The following is a 12,370-nucleotide window of genomic DNA, read 5'->3' as shown; positions in this document are numbered from 1 at the left end:
AGTGACTTGATTTAAAAAAAAAAAAAAAAGGAAGGAAACTTAAAGACTGAATAAAAGCCAAGAGAATAAGCAAGCACTGCAAATATCGCCCTTTTCTTCCCCTACCTGCAGAACAGCACTTGAAAAAGTTAACACTTTGATGCAAAGCATAGCTTTTTAAAGTTGATATATAGAATTTCAGAGATGTCAGTGTGACCAATGCTTACATTGTGAAGTCATGCTAAAAAGGACAAAGGTGTTTTTAGTCAGATTGGTCTACTCATTGGCTTACCGCTCCATGCTTGCTCTGTCTGGCCAGGGAAGATTGAAAGACATTCTATAGCAAATTGGGGCAGAGGACAGAACAAAACAATTACAAAAAATAAAAAACCTAGTATAAAAAAAATGAGTGCTCTATATCAGCAATTTTCCCCTACATATCCTCAAACCCAACAATATTTCAGCAGACCCAGCCAGGGACCACAGGAAGCTTAGAAGAAATTCTTTTGAAGAGGCATTTCTACATTAGATGTGATTTATATATGAACCTTATCTGAATGCTTGGTGCAACAGAAACAAAATGGTATTTTTATTACAAGATACAGCATAGTTTAGGGCAGAAGTAAGTGGTAATTGCATCATTGCAACAGAGAAACCAAGCTGTAAACAACCCTTTTAGTTGAACTAAAAATTAAGTAGGTGAGGATTTGAGAACCATTGTTCACTATAGCAGCCATCCTGAGTCCCACTAACAAGTAAATATATCTCAGTGCTGTAAAGGGTACTCAACAGCATCCATCTTTCACAACCTTGCAACTATTAAGACTTATAGTAACTTTTAAGGAGAGTTGTAAAATAGGCTACCAAATTTAGACTTAGTCACAATAAAGATTTAGAAAACAGATCTTCTACCTTAAGACTAAAACTGTCACAGGAATATTGATTTCAGAACGGGTTCTGTTTTACTGTTGGGAAAACAAGACTCTTAAAACCTCTCTAGCTGAAAGGGGAAGTCTATGTCAGAACTGTGCTTAGAATCCAGGAGTTCATGGATCTCAGTTCTGAGTTCAAGCCACGAAGTCAGGACAAGCACTTTTTACATTTCTCTTTGTTTCAGCTCCTCTCCTTTAAGCAAATGCATGTGAAATGAGCAAAACTCTTTAAGACAGAGATTTAGGGTGGGATTTTCAAGAGTATTCAGTGTTGATTTAACTCTGCTCATACTGAAGTCAATGGGAGTCTAACACACACCTTTGAAAAACCCATTCTAAATGCCTTTAATAAGTTTACAACAAAGAAACCTGTCTAGTGATATAGTGGCAGTTTGCTGAAATATCATCCAGAGATGAGGATGCAGATACTGGCCTTGGAATTATGAGCCAGCAACCTAGTCACACTTTAAGACGATGTTATATTGCAAATGCTGGTGAAGGAAATTCCAAAAAAAAAAAAAAGGGGGGGGGAGGGGGGGAAGAGAAGACAAATAAAACACACTCAAAGGGTGATAAACTGAAAGCTATCGTCTCTTGATTCTTATTATTTAGTCTAATCTTCATACTTGCAAAAACATCCAGTTGAAATGGGGAGGCATTCATCACTGATAATCACAATCACAGATAAATAACCCACCTGTCCACAGGAGTTGATGTATTTTCAATAAAACTAATAACTTTTTCTTTCACATTCACAGATCTAGTCTTCAAAGCAACAGTCATTTTATTTACCAAGGACTTGACTCCTTTTCCATCACTTGAACCATTAGGAGAATCACCCTGTAAAGGTAAGTGCTCTAAGAATTAATTGTAACACAACACTTTTACTACCAGTAATTTGTTAAGAATGGAAAGCTACAACATACTGAGCACGATCACTTGCTACTGTTTACAGGAAAGTTCTATAGACATTTAATATTGTTTATCGTGGAAATAGGATTTAAAAAGAACGGCAGCCATACAGGACTAAAGTAAAGACCATTTAAAAAATAAGCTATCAAGCCCCATTACTTAGAACCATGCTCTGAAAATCTACTGAGAAGAAACAGTTCTAACCATGTAAAAATGTAAATGTATATAAAAATTAAAAGCCATATTCTACCTACCACTAGAAGGGGCACAGAAGATTCATGGAAGTTTCTTGGAATATTCCAAGGAAGGAAGGAAGGAATTAGAGGTGCCATGAAAGTAGCTTCCATACCCTATGGATCCCTCATATGCATATATAAAGGACAATTTAGCCTCCCGGTGCACCATTTCTTGGAGATGGCTGGTCAACCTCATACTGAAGTCATGTTGCTACTGGCTTTCATTAACCCATTAGACCTGAACAACTTCTCTTTCTGAAATAAGTGGCATTAGATATGTAATAGACCTGAGGGATTATGAAACAGTTTTGGAAGGACCAGCCACTGACTTGGTAAATAACTGGTTGAGTTCTTCTACACCTTTGGGAAGATTTCTTGAAATTCCAAAAGGATTTCTTATCATCCCATGTCCAGCCTTATGTATTGTATATACTCCAAAATGAGGAAGATCTAAGAATGGTATCTATTCCATATATTTTATTGAAATGCAAACAATATGAGATTTCCTCTAAAGATTCTCTCTTCTGAGACAAGCTGACTTCTGGCTACTTCCAGCAGGATATAAGATCGTTATCTGCAATTAAATACACAGCTAAGAACAATTATAATCTGTAGCAATACATTCTGCAGGGTAGACTTGAGGTAAGAGAAGGGTAGATTTAGGCCATCTAGGACCCATCTTATCTACATCTATTGGACAGAGCAATAAATTACGGCTCGGATCCTTCTATCAGATATACACAGGTGCCACAAAAGCGCAACAATCTCCATACAGATCCAATTGCAAGATTGGGGCCTAAATTAATAAAAACATGCACTTTGAGTTTATAGAACAGAAAGGCACTACAGAATACGCACAAAAAAAATCACTACTTCTTGTCATTTTCAAATGTGCAGCCTGATCTATAAATACACTTACATCAACAGAGGAGTTTATGCTACTTCTTGAGCCTGAGGTACTAGCAATCCAGTGGCCATATCCATTTTCAGGTCCTTCCACATTGATGTCTGCTAAGTGCTGCTGGAGTGCTGTTAGAAAGGGTATTTTTAAAAGAAGTTCGGAGCCACATTTGAATGAGTCATTTGATCATGTCTCACGTCAGACTGCTGATGTCAACATTTACTCTATATAATTTACAAAAACGCAGATAAGTTCAAATGCTACTCCTGCTACTGCTTTCTCCTTTCAGTACTACAGAGCCTCTACACAAACTTATTGTAATGAAATAAAAGACAGAAAAAAACATTATGTAAAACATAGAAGCACCAGGAAATAATTGGCAGCTTCATTTTTGAACAGATGGAGAGAGTGTCAAAACAGTGCTATTAGTCAAAGTAGAAGTTCCTGATCCTACAATTTAGCACGAGTGGACCCCTACACTCATGCAGAGCCTCACTGACGTCAATTGTGGTCTGCCCATGCATTGTAAATTGCTGCACTGGGAACCTAGTTACTGACGTTTAAGAAAAAGTAGTGAAAAATTACAGCACGGTTAACAAGTATTATTAGGAAACATTGTAGTTGTTTTAACATACATAGAAACAACACTAGGGAGGATAAAGGTATTGGGAGGGAAGCTTCCCAGCCATTCATGATTAATTCAGAATTCAGGATACACTGTGACAATCGTAAAGCTAATTAAGAATGAACATGCAATTGCACAGTGTTCAAACAGCACATGACAAAAAGCTAGTGAATAAACTATGTTTGCCATCCATTTAACTGATTGCCAAACTACCAACAGTAATCCTAACAGTATTAAAAAACACATTCAAAGCTTTATCAGGCCAAGAGTGAATAAAAAAGGCATTATTAAAATCAAAAGCTTACCCATGAATCCGCCTTTGGCAATGCTTACATATTCCTTGTTTTTCTGCAACAAGAAAAACACTGGAAATCATATTTGTGACACTCGTGGATTTTCAAACTTAAGGCAGAAAAATAGGTCCCTGCTATAAGGGTGTGACATATGCGTAGCATACTTTACTTGATAAATTTGGAGTTTCTTTGAACCAAGGAAGTCTTATTTTTAAAAATGAGAGTGATAAAGTTATGGTCTAATGCCTTATTCCTGCACAAGCTTGTATATGGGCTTACCTTTAATCACTGGAATACTCTTATTGAAACCAATGGAACTACTCATGGAGTAAAGCTAAGCATGTGTGAGTGTTTAGTATTTGGGATACTCTGGCCCTGATTCTGCAGAGAAGCAGGCTGCAAATACCAGATCATACATATTTTTGTTGCTTGCTTTTCGACTTTCCTCCACATCATGAAGTTGCAGTCAGCTCCCTGTTCTTCATTGTAATGCCCCAGTATGTACCATATATGGTTTTCACAGCTATCACAGTGCGTAACTGACTCCATGAAGGCCAATCATCATTTTATTTTTAGCTAATGGCATAGTTCTGAAAAGCTTTTTAAAAATATATTTATTACATCTCAACTTGTGTAAATTCCATCTTCAAGAATCTAAGTCACTCTACGAATTAAAACAATACCTACATTAAAAAAGGGATGGCCTAGAAAAGTCAGACACTCACCAACAATGGGGGATGAGGTGGAGGAAAAATCCAAAAAGAAAAGCTAGTATAAAGAGAAGTAAAAATTGGTGAAGTGAACTGACTAGTGGAGAAACCTTCCATTTGGCACTCCTCTAAGACACCAAAAGAAATTAAGATCAGTATGTATTCAGTTGTAATAGTTTTGGAGAGATGTAGGAGAGAGAAGTCATTTCCCTTGGAATTTGATTTCTGAAGATGCCCTCAGCTACATTTTGAATTGAATTCATGACAGACTACTAAAGGCTGGCATTACAGGAGTAAAATTTTGTAATTGTGGCAGCTTTTGAATCAATTAAAAAGAAAATTTTAAGTATAAGTTAATAACAATAATTCTAGCCAGGATGTAATGAAAGTATGAATAACCATAGTGAGGTCCATGATGCACAGCTGTTACAGAGAACTGGAGATGGTACAGTTACAGCCATTCTGAAGCATTATTGCAACACGAATTTATAATCCCTAAATACTATTCCAACCCATATCATTATATAAAAAACCCCAATCACTTATCTGAATCTCTACAGATTGGCTCCATGGTAGCTGTGAAATCACAGAACTGGTGGCAATAGCTTTGGAGGATTTTTATGGGGAATGCTCGGGTAAGATACTTAAACTTCAGACTGCATTAAACTTTCCTCCAGAGCTTCTTGAGATATGAGACTAATTCTTATAAGAGCCTAGAAGCAGACTGTAGAGAAGGGACTCTGACAGTGTGGTTCCAGTTAAGCCAGGGATCCTGGAGGGCTAAGTCAAACCGGGTGAAGGCATAACACCTCCATATCTACGTCCCTAGCTCTCTGATGGATCCCAGGTATCTGGAGGCCTGATCCCGGCATCTTTTCAGGGGAGGAGAAGAAAGAGCAGGAGGGAAGGGCAAGAATGAATCTTACTTTGCCATAGAATAATATGGAGAGAACTGTGCAAGTGCACCCTTGCAGAATTTTCCTGATGCCAAGATCCTCTACTGTGTATTTGTTTAAAGGAAGGCAAGATCTGGGTTGAAGTGAACAACTAATTTTGGTTGTCCTTAAATGACTGCTCAAAACATGTGTAGTTATAAGAACAGTTAATGTGTAAAGAAAGTCTATTTTGTCACTTCTTACTGATGTATGAAAGAATGTAATTCTTCAGTTGTTCAAACAACAATTCCAATATCCTAGTTGTACCTGTAAAAAGTGTGCCAACACCATGTTCATATACATATCCTCCTCTTCCCTGCCACTTCCCATGAAACAGAGGTGCTCCCCACTAGCTATGGAGCCAGACTCAATGGATTGCTTCTGTGCTTCTAACAAGGATTTTACAGACTGTGCAAACTCTGATGGGTTCTGGAGCATCTACAGAATAAAATAAACAAAATGTTAACTATTTACTTTGCATACAACTTGTCAGCACACACACACAAAGAGACATCAGGGCTCTCATTTATTTGTTATTCGCTAAGCATTGTGTGCTCAGCACTTTACAAGGGAAATTAAAGACAGTCTGTGTCCCAAAGGTCATATTAGCTAACACAGACACACACAGAAGACTTTTTGAGAAAAAAACCATCAGAATACTCTTGACTTTTATTAACTCAATTCTTATTGACACAGTAGAAAAAATGAGTCTTCGGCCTGGTCTACCCTGGGGAGGAAATCGATCTAAGATATGCAGCTTCAGCTGTGAGAATAGCATAGCTGAAGTTGACGTATTTTAGATCGACTTACTTTGCGTCCTCGCAACAAGGAATCAACAGCCGCAGCTCCCCCATCGACTTCACTTCCCTCTCTCGCCCTGGTGGAGTTCCAGAGTCGACGGGGAGCGCGTTCGGGGATACATTGATCGCGGATAGATCAATCACTACCCGCCAATCTGGCGCGTAGTGTAGACATACTCTTCTTTTTTAAAGGAGGACTTGAATAAAAAGGTGGTAAGGTAGCAAGCTGGAATCAGGAGGATTTTCCATGCTTGTGGGATGATGTACAAAAAGACACAAAAAATAAGAGTTTGAGAAGGACACAAATTGGACAGCGAGGCTGAGATCTATTTTAGGCATTTCTGAGTTGCTTTTACATTGGTACCTGAAGAGCAGAGAGGGGCGAGGGATACGTGACAAGAGGAGATGAGAGATGTAGGGAAGGGCTACTTGTGTAACATCTCATAACTGTTTGAGCTCCTGAAACAAACTGACAGATTTAAGATATCTAGATGGATGAAAGGGTTCTCAGTACACTTCAAAAGCTAAAACTGTGTTAGCCTCTAGACTACAGACCAGAATATCTTACAGGTCAGATTTATCATACCAACAACAACATGAGCAGCCTGTCAAAAAGGGGAAGAAAAGTGGACTTCCCAAACCCAATGACACTTTTCTCCCCCCTCAAAGGGCAGGGGCGTAAGAAGGGAAACTTAAATAAGACCGTCAGAAAAATTCAGCTTACACAACAGGTTTTAAGATTTTTTATTTTTTTTAAAGTCTAGTTTTCTAGTTGGACTGAATAATGAGGCACAAAGATCTAACATCTTGCCCAAGGTGACACAGCAAGTCAATAGTTCAACCCAAATTAGAACCAGGATGCTCTTACGCCAAATGCTGTAATTATTAATTACTGGGTAAACCCCACTACTTCTTGCCATTAAAGCCATTACATGGAGTCAAATGCTTAATCCCCTGGTGAAAGTACTGTACTTGGTACATGTGAATAAAAAGCATTAAGGTTACCTGAATAGCTTTTATTTTCAATCAGCAATTGTTTGAACATACTGCTTCTTACATTAAATCCTCCACAGTGTACCCACACACACACACACATAAAACTGCAACAGGTTATTTTTATTAATTGAATGTTATATGACAGTTTGTCTTATTTATTCAAGTAAGGGCAATTATAGCCAGTCAACTGTAAAACTGCAGCAATTAATCCCAGTTTATATCTAATTTAAATGCCTGACAATTTTAATATGTCCAGTACATTGAAAGGGGAGGACAGCAGTTTGAAGAACATAATTTTGATTAACAAAACATATTATTCTATAACATTAACGAGTTAAAGGGGCCTATTTCTACCTCAATGAACAGAAACATTCCATTAAGGCTAATGGAGTTATTATCCACAAGCATCAAGAGGAAAATATGTAAATTTCTTTCCTACATAAATATTGGTTTACTTGCAAAAAGAACTTAACTATACAGACAATAATTGTATTTAAATATTCAGTATTAACTGTCTTCTGGTTATTAAAACAATATTACAGAAACATGAAAACTAGCGATATAAATGAAAGACATTAAAACTTTCACTCATAAGAACATAAGAACAGCCATACAGGGGTCAGACCAGTGGGCCATCTAGTATCCTGCCTTCCTAAAGTGGCCAGTGCCAGAAGCTTTAAAGGGAATGAACAGAACAGAACAATTATTGAATGATGCATCTTCTGTCATTCAGTCCCAGCTTCTGGCAGTCAGAGGTTTAGGGACATCCAGAGTATGGGGTTGTGTCCTTGACCCTCTTAGCTAATAGCCCCTGATAGACCTATCTTCCATGAATTTATCTAATTCTTTTTGAACCCATTTATAATTTTGGCCTTCACAACATCCCAAAAGTTCCACAGATTGACTGTGCACTGAGTGAAGAAGTATTTCCTTATGTTTGTTTTAAACCTGCGGCCTATAAATATAATTGGGTGACTCCTGATTCTTGCGCTATGCAAAGAGGTATACACCTCCCTATGCACTTTCTCCACAGTCTTCATGATTTTAGAGGCCACTATCATATGCTCACTCAGTCATCTCTTTTCTAAGCTAAACAGTATAAGTCTTTTTAATCTCTCCTTGTTTGGATGCTGTTCCATACCCCTAATCATTTTTGTTGCTCCTCTCTGTACTTTTTCCAATGCTAACATATCTTTTTTGAGATGGGGTGACCAGAACTGCACACAGTATTCAAGGTGTGGGCATATCATGGATTTATATAGTGGCATTATGATATTTTCTGTTTCATTATCTATCCTTTTCCTAATGGTTCCTAACATTGTTAGCTTTTTTGACTCTTGCTGCACATTGAGCAAATGTTTTCGAAGAACTATCCGTGATCACTCTAAGATCTCTTTCTTGAGTAGTAACACTAGTTTAGATCCTATCATGTTGTATGTATAGTTGGGATAGTTTGCCAATGTACATTACTTTGTACACAGCAACATTACATTTCATCTACCATTTTGTTGCCTAATCACCCACTTCTGTGATCAGAATGAACAATGATCAAAAAGCACTTTCTGAGGTACATTTATGGTATTCACTTCACTGAGCAACAAAAAACAGCCATCGCTGAAGTGAAAAAAACTGCACTTCAAGACAGTTTAAGACAATAAGCGAATAATGTCATGGCACCCAACTGAAATAGCAGAGACAATTTCAAGAAGGCAAAAATATGTAAAAAGAGTTCACACCCATACTTGTACAGTAATTCCAGTGGAATCTGTAAAGAAGTTAACAGGATCTCAGTTTAACATTTCAGCTTCTCTCATAGTGCCATGAGAGCCAGCAGCACAGTGCACCATGTGGTCTTGCTTTTGTACTGACAAAGAAGAGCGACACCTACTCAATTATTTTGAGTTCTCATCGAAGCAGGATGAAATTTTGTGACACCAGGATTTTGCTTATGTTGGCTTTCTCCTGGTGTCACAAAAGATTAAATTTGTCAGCAAGATGGCTGATACCAGCAGTAAACTCAACAGTGTAAATACACATTTAGTTTTAGATAAAATATATACTAAGTTTTAAGGAATACTATTTGCCAATATAACATTTCAGTGGAAACTATCTGGGGCAAAATGGGTGGAAACTTAAACAAAACAAAAACAAAACAAAAACAAACCTCTAGGACTTTTAGAAAAAGCTCACTTCTGAAACATGGGAGTATAAACTGAAGACCACCACCAAGTGCTCCGCTGACAAGAAACTGAGAACCAGTGGTTTGTGAAACTAGACACATCTCTCTCAGTTTTGTTTCAACTAAGGAAGTTAAAGAATAGCTTTTGTTGAAAACATAAAGCATACTAACCAAGTCTGAGTCAAGGTGAAATGCTGTTGATAAATGCCCAGCATTGTATTGTTCTGCAGGACGACAATCCACTACAAAGAACCTTACTCCTTCCTGAAAGAAAAACATTTTACTTGTTGCAATTTACTAATTTAAAGTTTAAAATAATTAAATGGGAAAGTCATACCATTCAAATGGATTTGTTATGCAAACACCTTTTAGTAAGAACACCTATTCTATAGGGATGGGTCTCCTGATGTGACTTACTAGTTATCAAAAAAACTATGTTCAGTGTGGAAGCGCCCAGCTAGAGCAGTATAGCAATAACACCAAGAATGCCCCAACAGTGATCTTACATTAATATAGCAGTTTTCATTTCCAACAGACTCTAAGTGCTATATGCACAATGAAATCATTTTACCTATCACTGGGAAGAAATGCAGCCCCTACTTAAAAGCACACAACAATGCACAGTGAGAACCAACATTAAATTAAAGCTAAGCATGTGATTAAGTGCTTAGTTCAAAAGGGATAAATGTAAGCATATGTACAGTGCTTTACTGAATTGAGGCCAGAAAGCTGTTATTAAAAAGACAGGTACCTTTTAAAAGACAAAACATTGGGCTTACATCAAACTACAACATTATCCATGTATTATACTAAAATATTGAGAATAAAGTGTCTGCATGCTAGTATATTTGACTTACAAACTATTACACAAATACTTAGATCCTTAGCACAAATTAACACTTCACAACTCAAAGGCAGGATTCTCTTTTAGCAGTATTTAAGTCACAGTTGATCTTCCACAGGAATACCATGTGTGCACACGTGCATGCAAGTGTGTGTTTTGTTTGGTTGTTTTTAAGTCTGCATCCCTATTTCAGGAAATCAAATTAAGGGAATGTCACACTAGGCTCCTCACCTCTCATGAAAGGCTTGCTATATTTGGGAGGGGAAAAAATCATTGCCTCTCATAGCAAGGCTGCACTGTGGCCAGGAAAGCATTTACAAGGAAGCTAGAATCTCAAGGCCTGAAATTATTTCTAAATTAGCAAACAGTAACTTGTATTTTCAGCTCCTGGAAAAGATTTCACCTAGATGGGGAAATAAAAGATTTTGCCTCTCCTTTTGGAAAACAGTAACGTAGTTTGTCTAGTTACTGACCCCTTGTTGCTGATTTGCTTGGAGAATCTCAGATACTGAAACTGCTAGACAGAGAGCTTGGCTCAAGTCTCCGTCGTCATCCTTGAGTCCCAACAAGCTGCTGCCAAAGAGACTGTGGTTGTTCTATTATGGTAAGACACAAAATACCTTTAACATTAATTGCAGTTATTTTTACTTTAAAAAAAAATCAGACTCCAATCTAAGATTGTTATTTCTACAATGTTACAGGTGTACGTTGGACTCTATAGACAAGTTAAAAGTAAGAGTCAACCATATCTTGGTCACATGAGTTTTTCTATCAGAGAATTTCTGAAAACCAATAAAATAGCCAGCCTTCCCTTTCATTCAAGTTTGTCAAAATAATAGTTTGACAGACCAATATCTCTATGGTTGTGTCAACATGGTTTAAAAAAATTTTTTTTTTCCATCTCAGCAAACAAAAGTTGGTGTTGAGGAAATCCTGCCCCTTTCATTATCCCCATTTCTTGTCTACCACAAAACATCTGTACACCATGCTCAGAAGAAAACACAAGTAAGCCACAAGTCATGAATACTAGTTACAAGTTATTAGTTACACTGGAGTCAGTGGGACTACTTGTGACAGTAGGAAGTGCAGGACTATCCACTATACTAAGAGTCCTATTTATCCTTCATCTCAATAGCTTTTTCTGCTCACTTTCTCAAAATTCCATCCAAGATTGCCATCTGATCCCTGCCAGAGAACCACTGTCTCAGTTTGGCCTGTCTGAATTGCTCAGTGTTCAAAAAAATCACCAAGTTATAAAGTAATTTCCTCAACTGCTTGGCTATTACCTTTCTGAAAGAAGCTGGAGTTTTACTATAATAATATTGTGCCAAAGAGAAAAGGTCTTCTATATCTTCTATATCCAAACTGGCTGGGGAAGTTTCTAGGAATCCTGTAACATGCAACATATGGAAATTAATACTTAAAACATTTAAATAAAACATTGCATGTGGCCTTTTCAAACAGTAAAATATACTTTCTTTAATAGAGCACGACACAATTTTTTCAACTAACCTGCATATTAATTTACCCTTTCATTCAGGAACATAGTTGTTTTGGACGTTACATATTCAAAATATGTGGTATTTTCCAGTAGATTTGTGAATACAGCGCTGGCTTCTTAAGCTGCCTCTATTGTTGAGCAATGGGATGGGATTGCTAGTCAAATCTCATTAGTTATAGACTGGTGGAGCCAGAAAATGCAGGAAATATTTGTTATCCCCTTAAATGTTTCTGAACCTCAGAAACACACCACACACATGCATCTTATTTGCTAGATGTTTGAGTTTCAACTCAGAATTGCTTATGTTGAGTGCATTTCTATCTAAATTTAGAGTTTAACCCTCATTCAATACTTCATCTAGTAAAGAGAGAGCTCAGGAAGATCCAGGGAAAGCACCAAAAACTCTGAGTGACTACTGGACACTTATCCATCCATCATGATGAAAGGTTGCAACTCACCAGTGTACGGCAATATGGCAAAAAACCCAAAACAACTTTATTGTGTATTACTGCATTTATTAAAGTGTT

At 37.3% G+C, this 12,370-nt stretch overlaps 1 protein-coding gene across 2 annotated transcripts in view; it reads right to left on the bottom strand.

The window, feature by feature from the left end:
• The window catches only part of TBC1D23 (TBC1 domain family member 23), a 51,570-nt gene that overhangs the window by 9,307 nt on the left and 29,893 nt on the right, over positions 1–12,370 (bottom strand). Inside the window, exons 8-15 of one of the 2 annotated variants that reach the window (XM_032776669.1) lie at positions 11,629–11,732; positions 10,816–10,938; positions 9,670–9,762; positions 5,791–5,961; positions 3,891–3,933; positions 2,979–3,088; positions 1,609–1,751; positions 272–316 (exon numbers count right to left, since the gene is read on the bottom strand). In XM_032776669.1, the coding sequence (XP_032632560.1) occupies positions 272–316; positions 1,609–1,751; positions 2,979–3,088; positions 3,891–3,933; positions 5,791–5,961; positions 9,670–9,762; positions 10,816–10,938; positions 11,629–11,732 (832 nt within the window). The remainder of the gene's footprint in view (positions 1–271; positions 317–1,608; positions 1,752–2,978; positions 3,089–3,890; positions 3,934–5,790; positions 5,962–9,669; positions 9,763–10,815; positions 10,939–11,628; positions 11,733–12,370) is intronic. The other variant, XM_032776670.1, reaches the window with a different exon arrangement.

The sequence above is a fragment of the Chelonoidis abingdonii genome, chromosome 1 (assembly GCF_003597395.2).
Source record: "Chelonoidis abingdonii isolate Lonesome George chromosome 1, CheloAbing_2.0, whole genome shotgun sequence".
Lineage (NCBI taxonomy): Eukaryota > Metazoa > Chordata > Testudines > Testudinidae > Chelonoidis > Chelonoidis abingdonii.
This window is presented reverse-complemented; position numbering and strand designations above follow the sequence as displayed.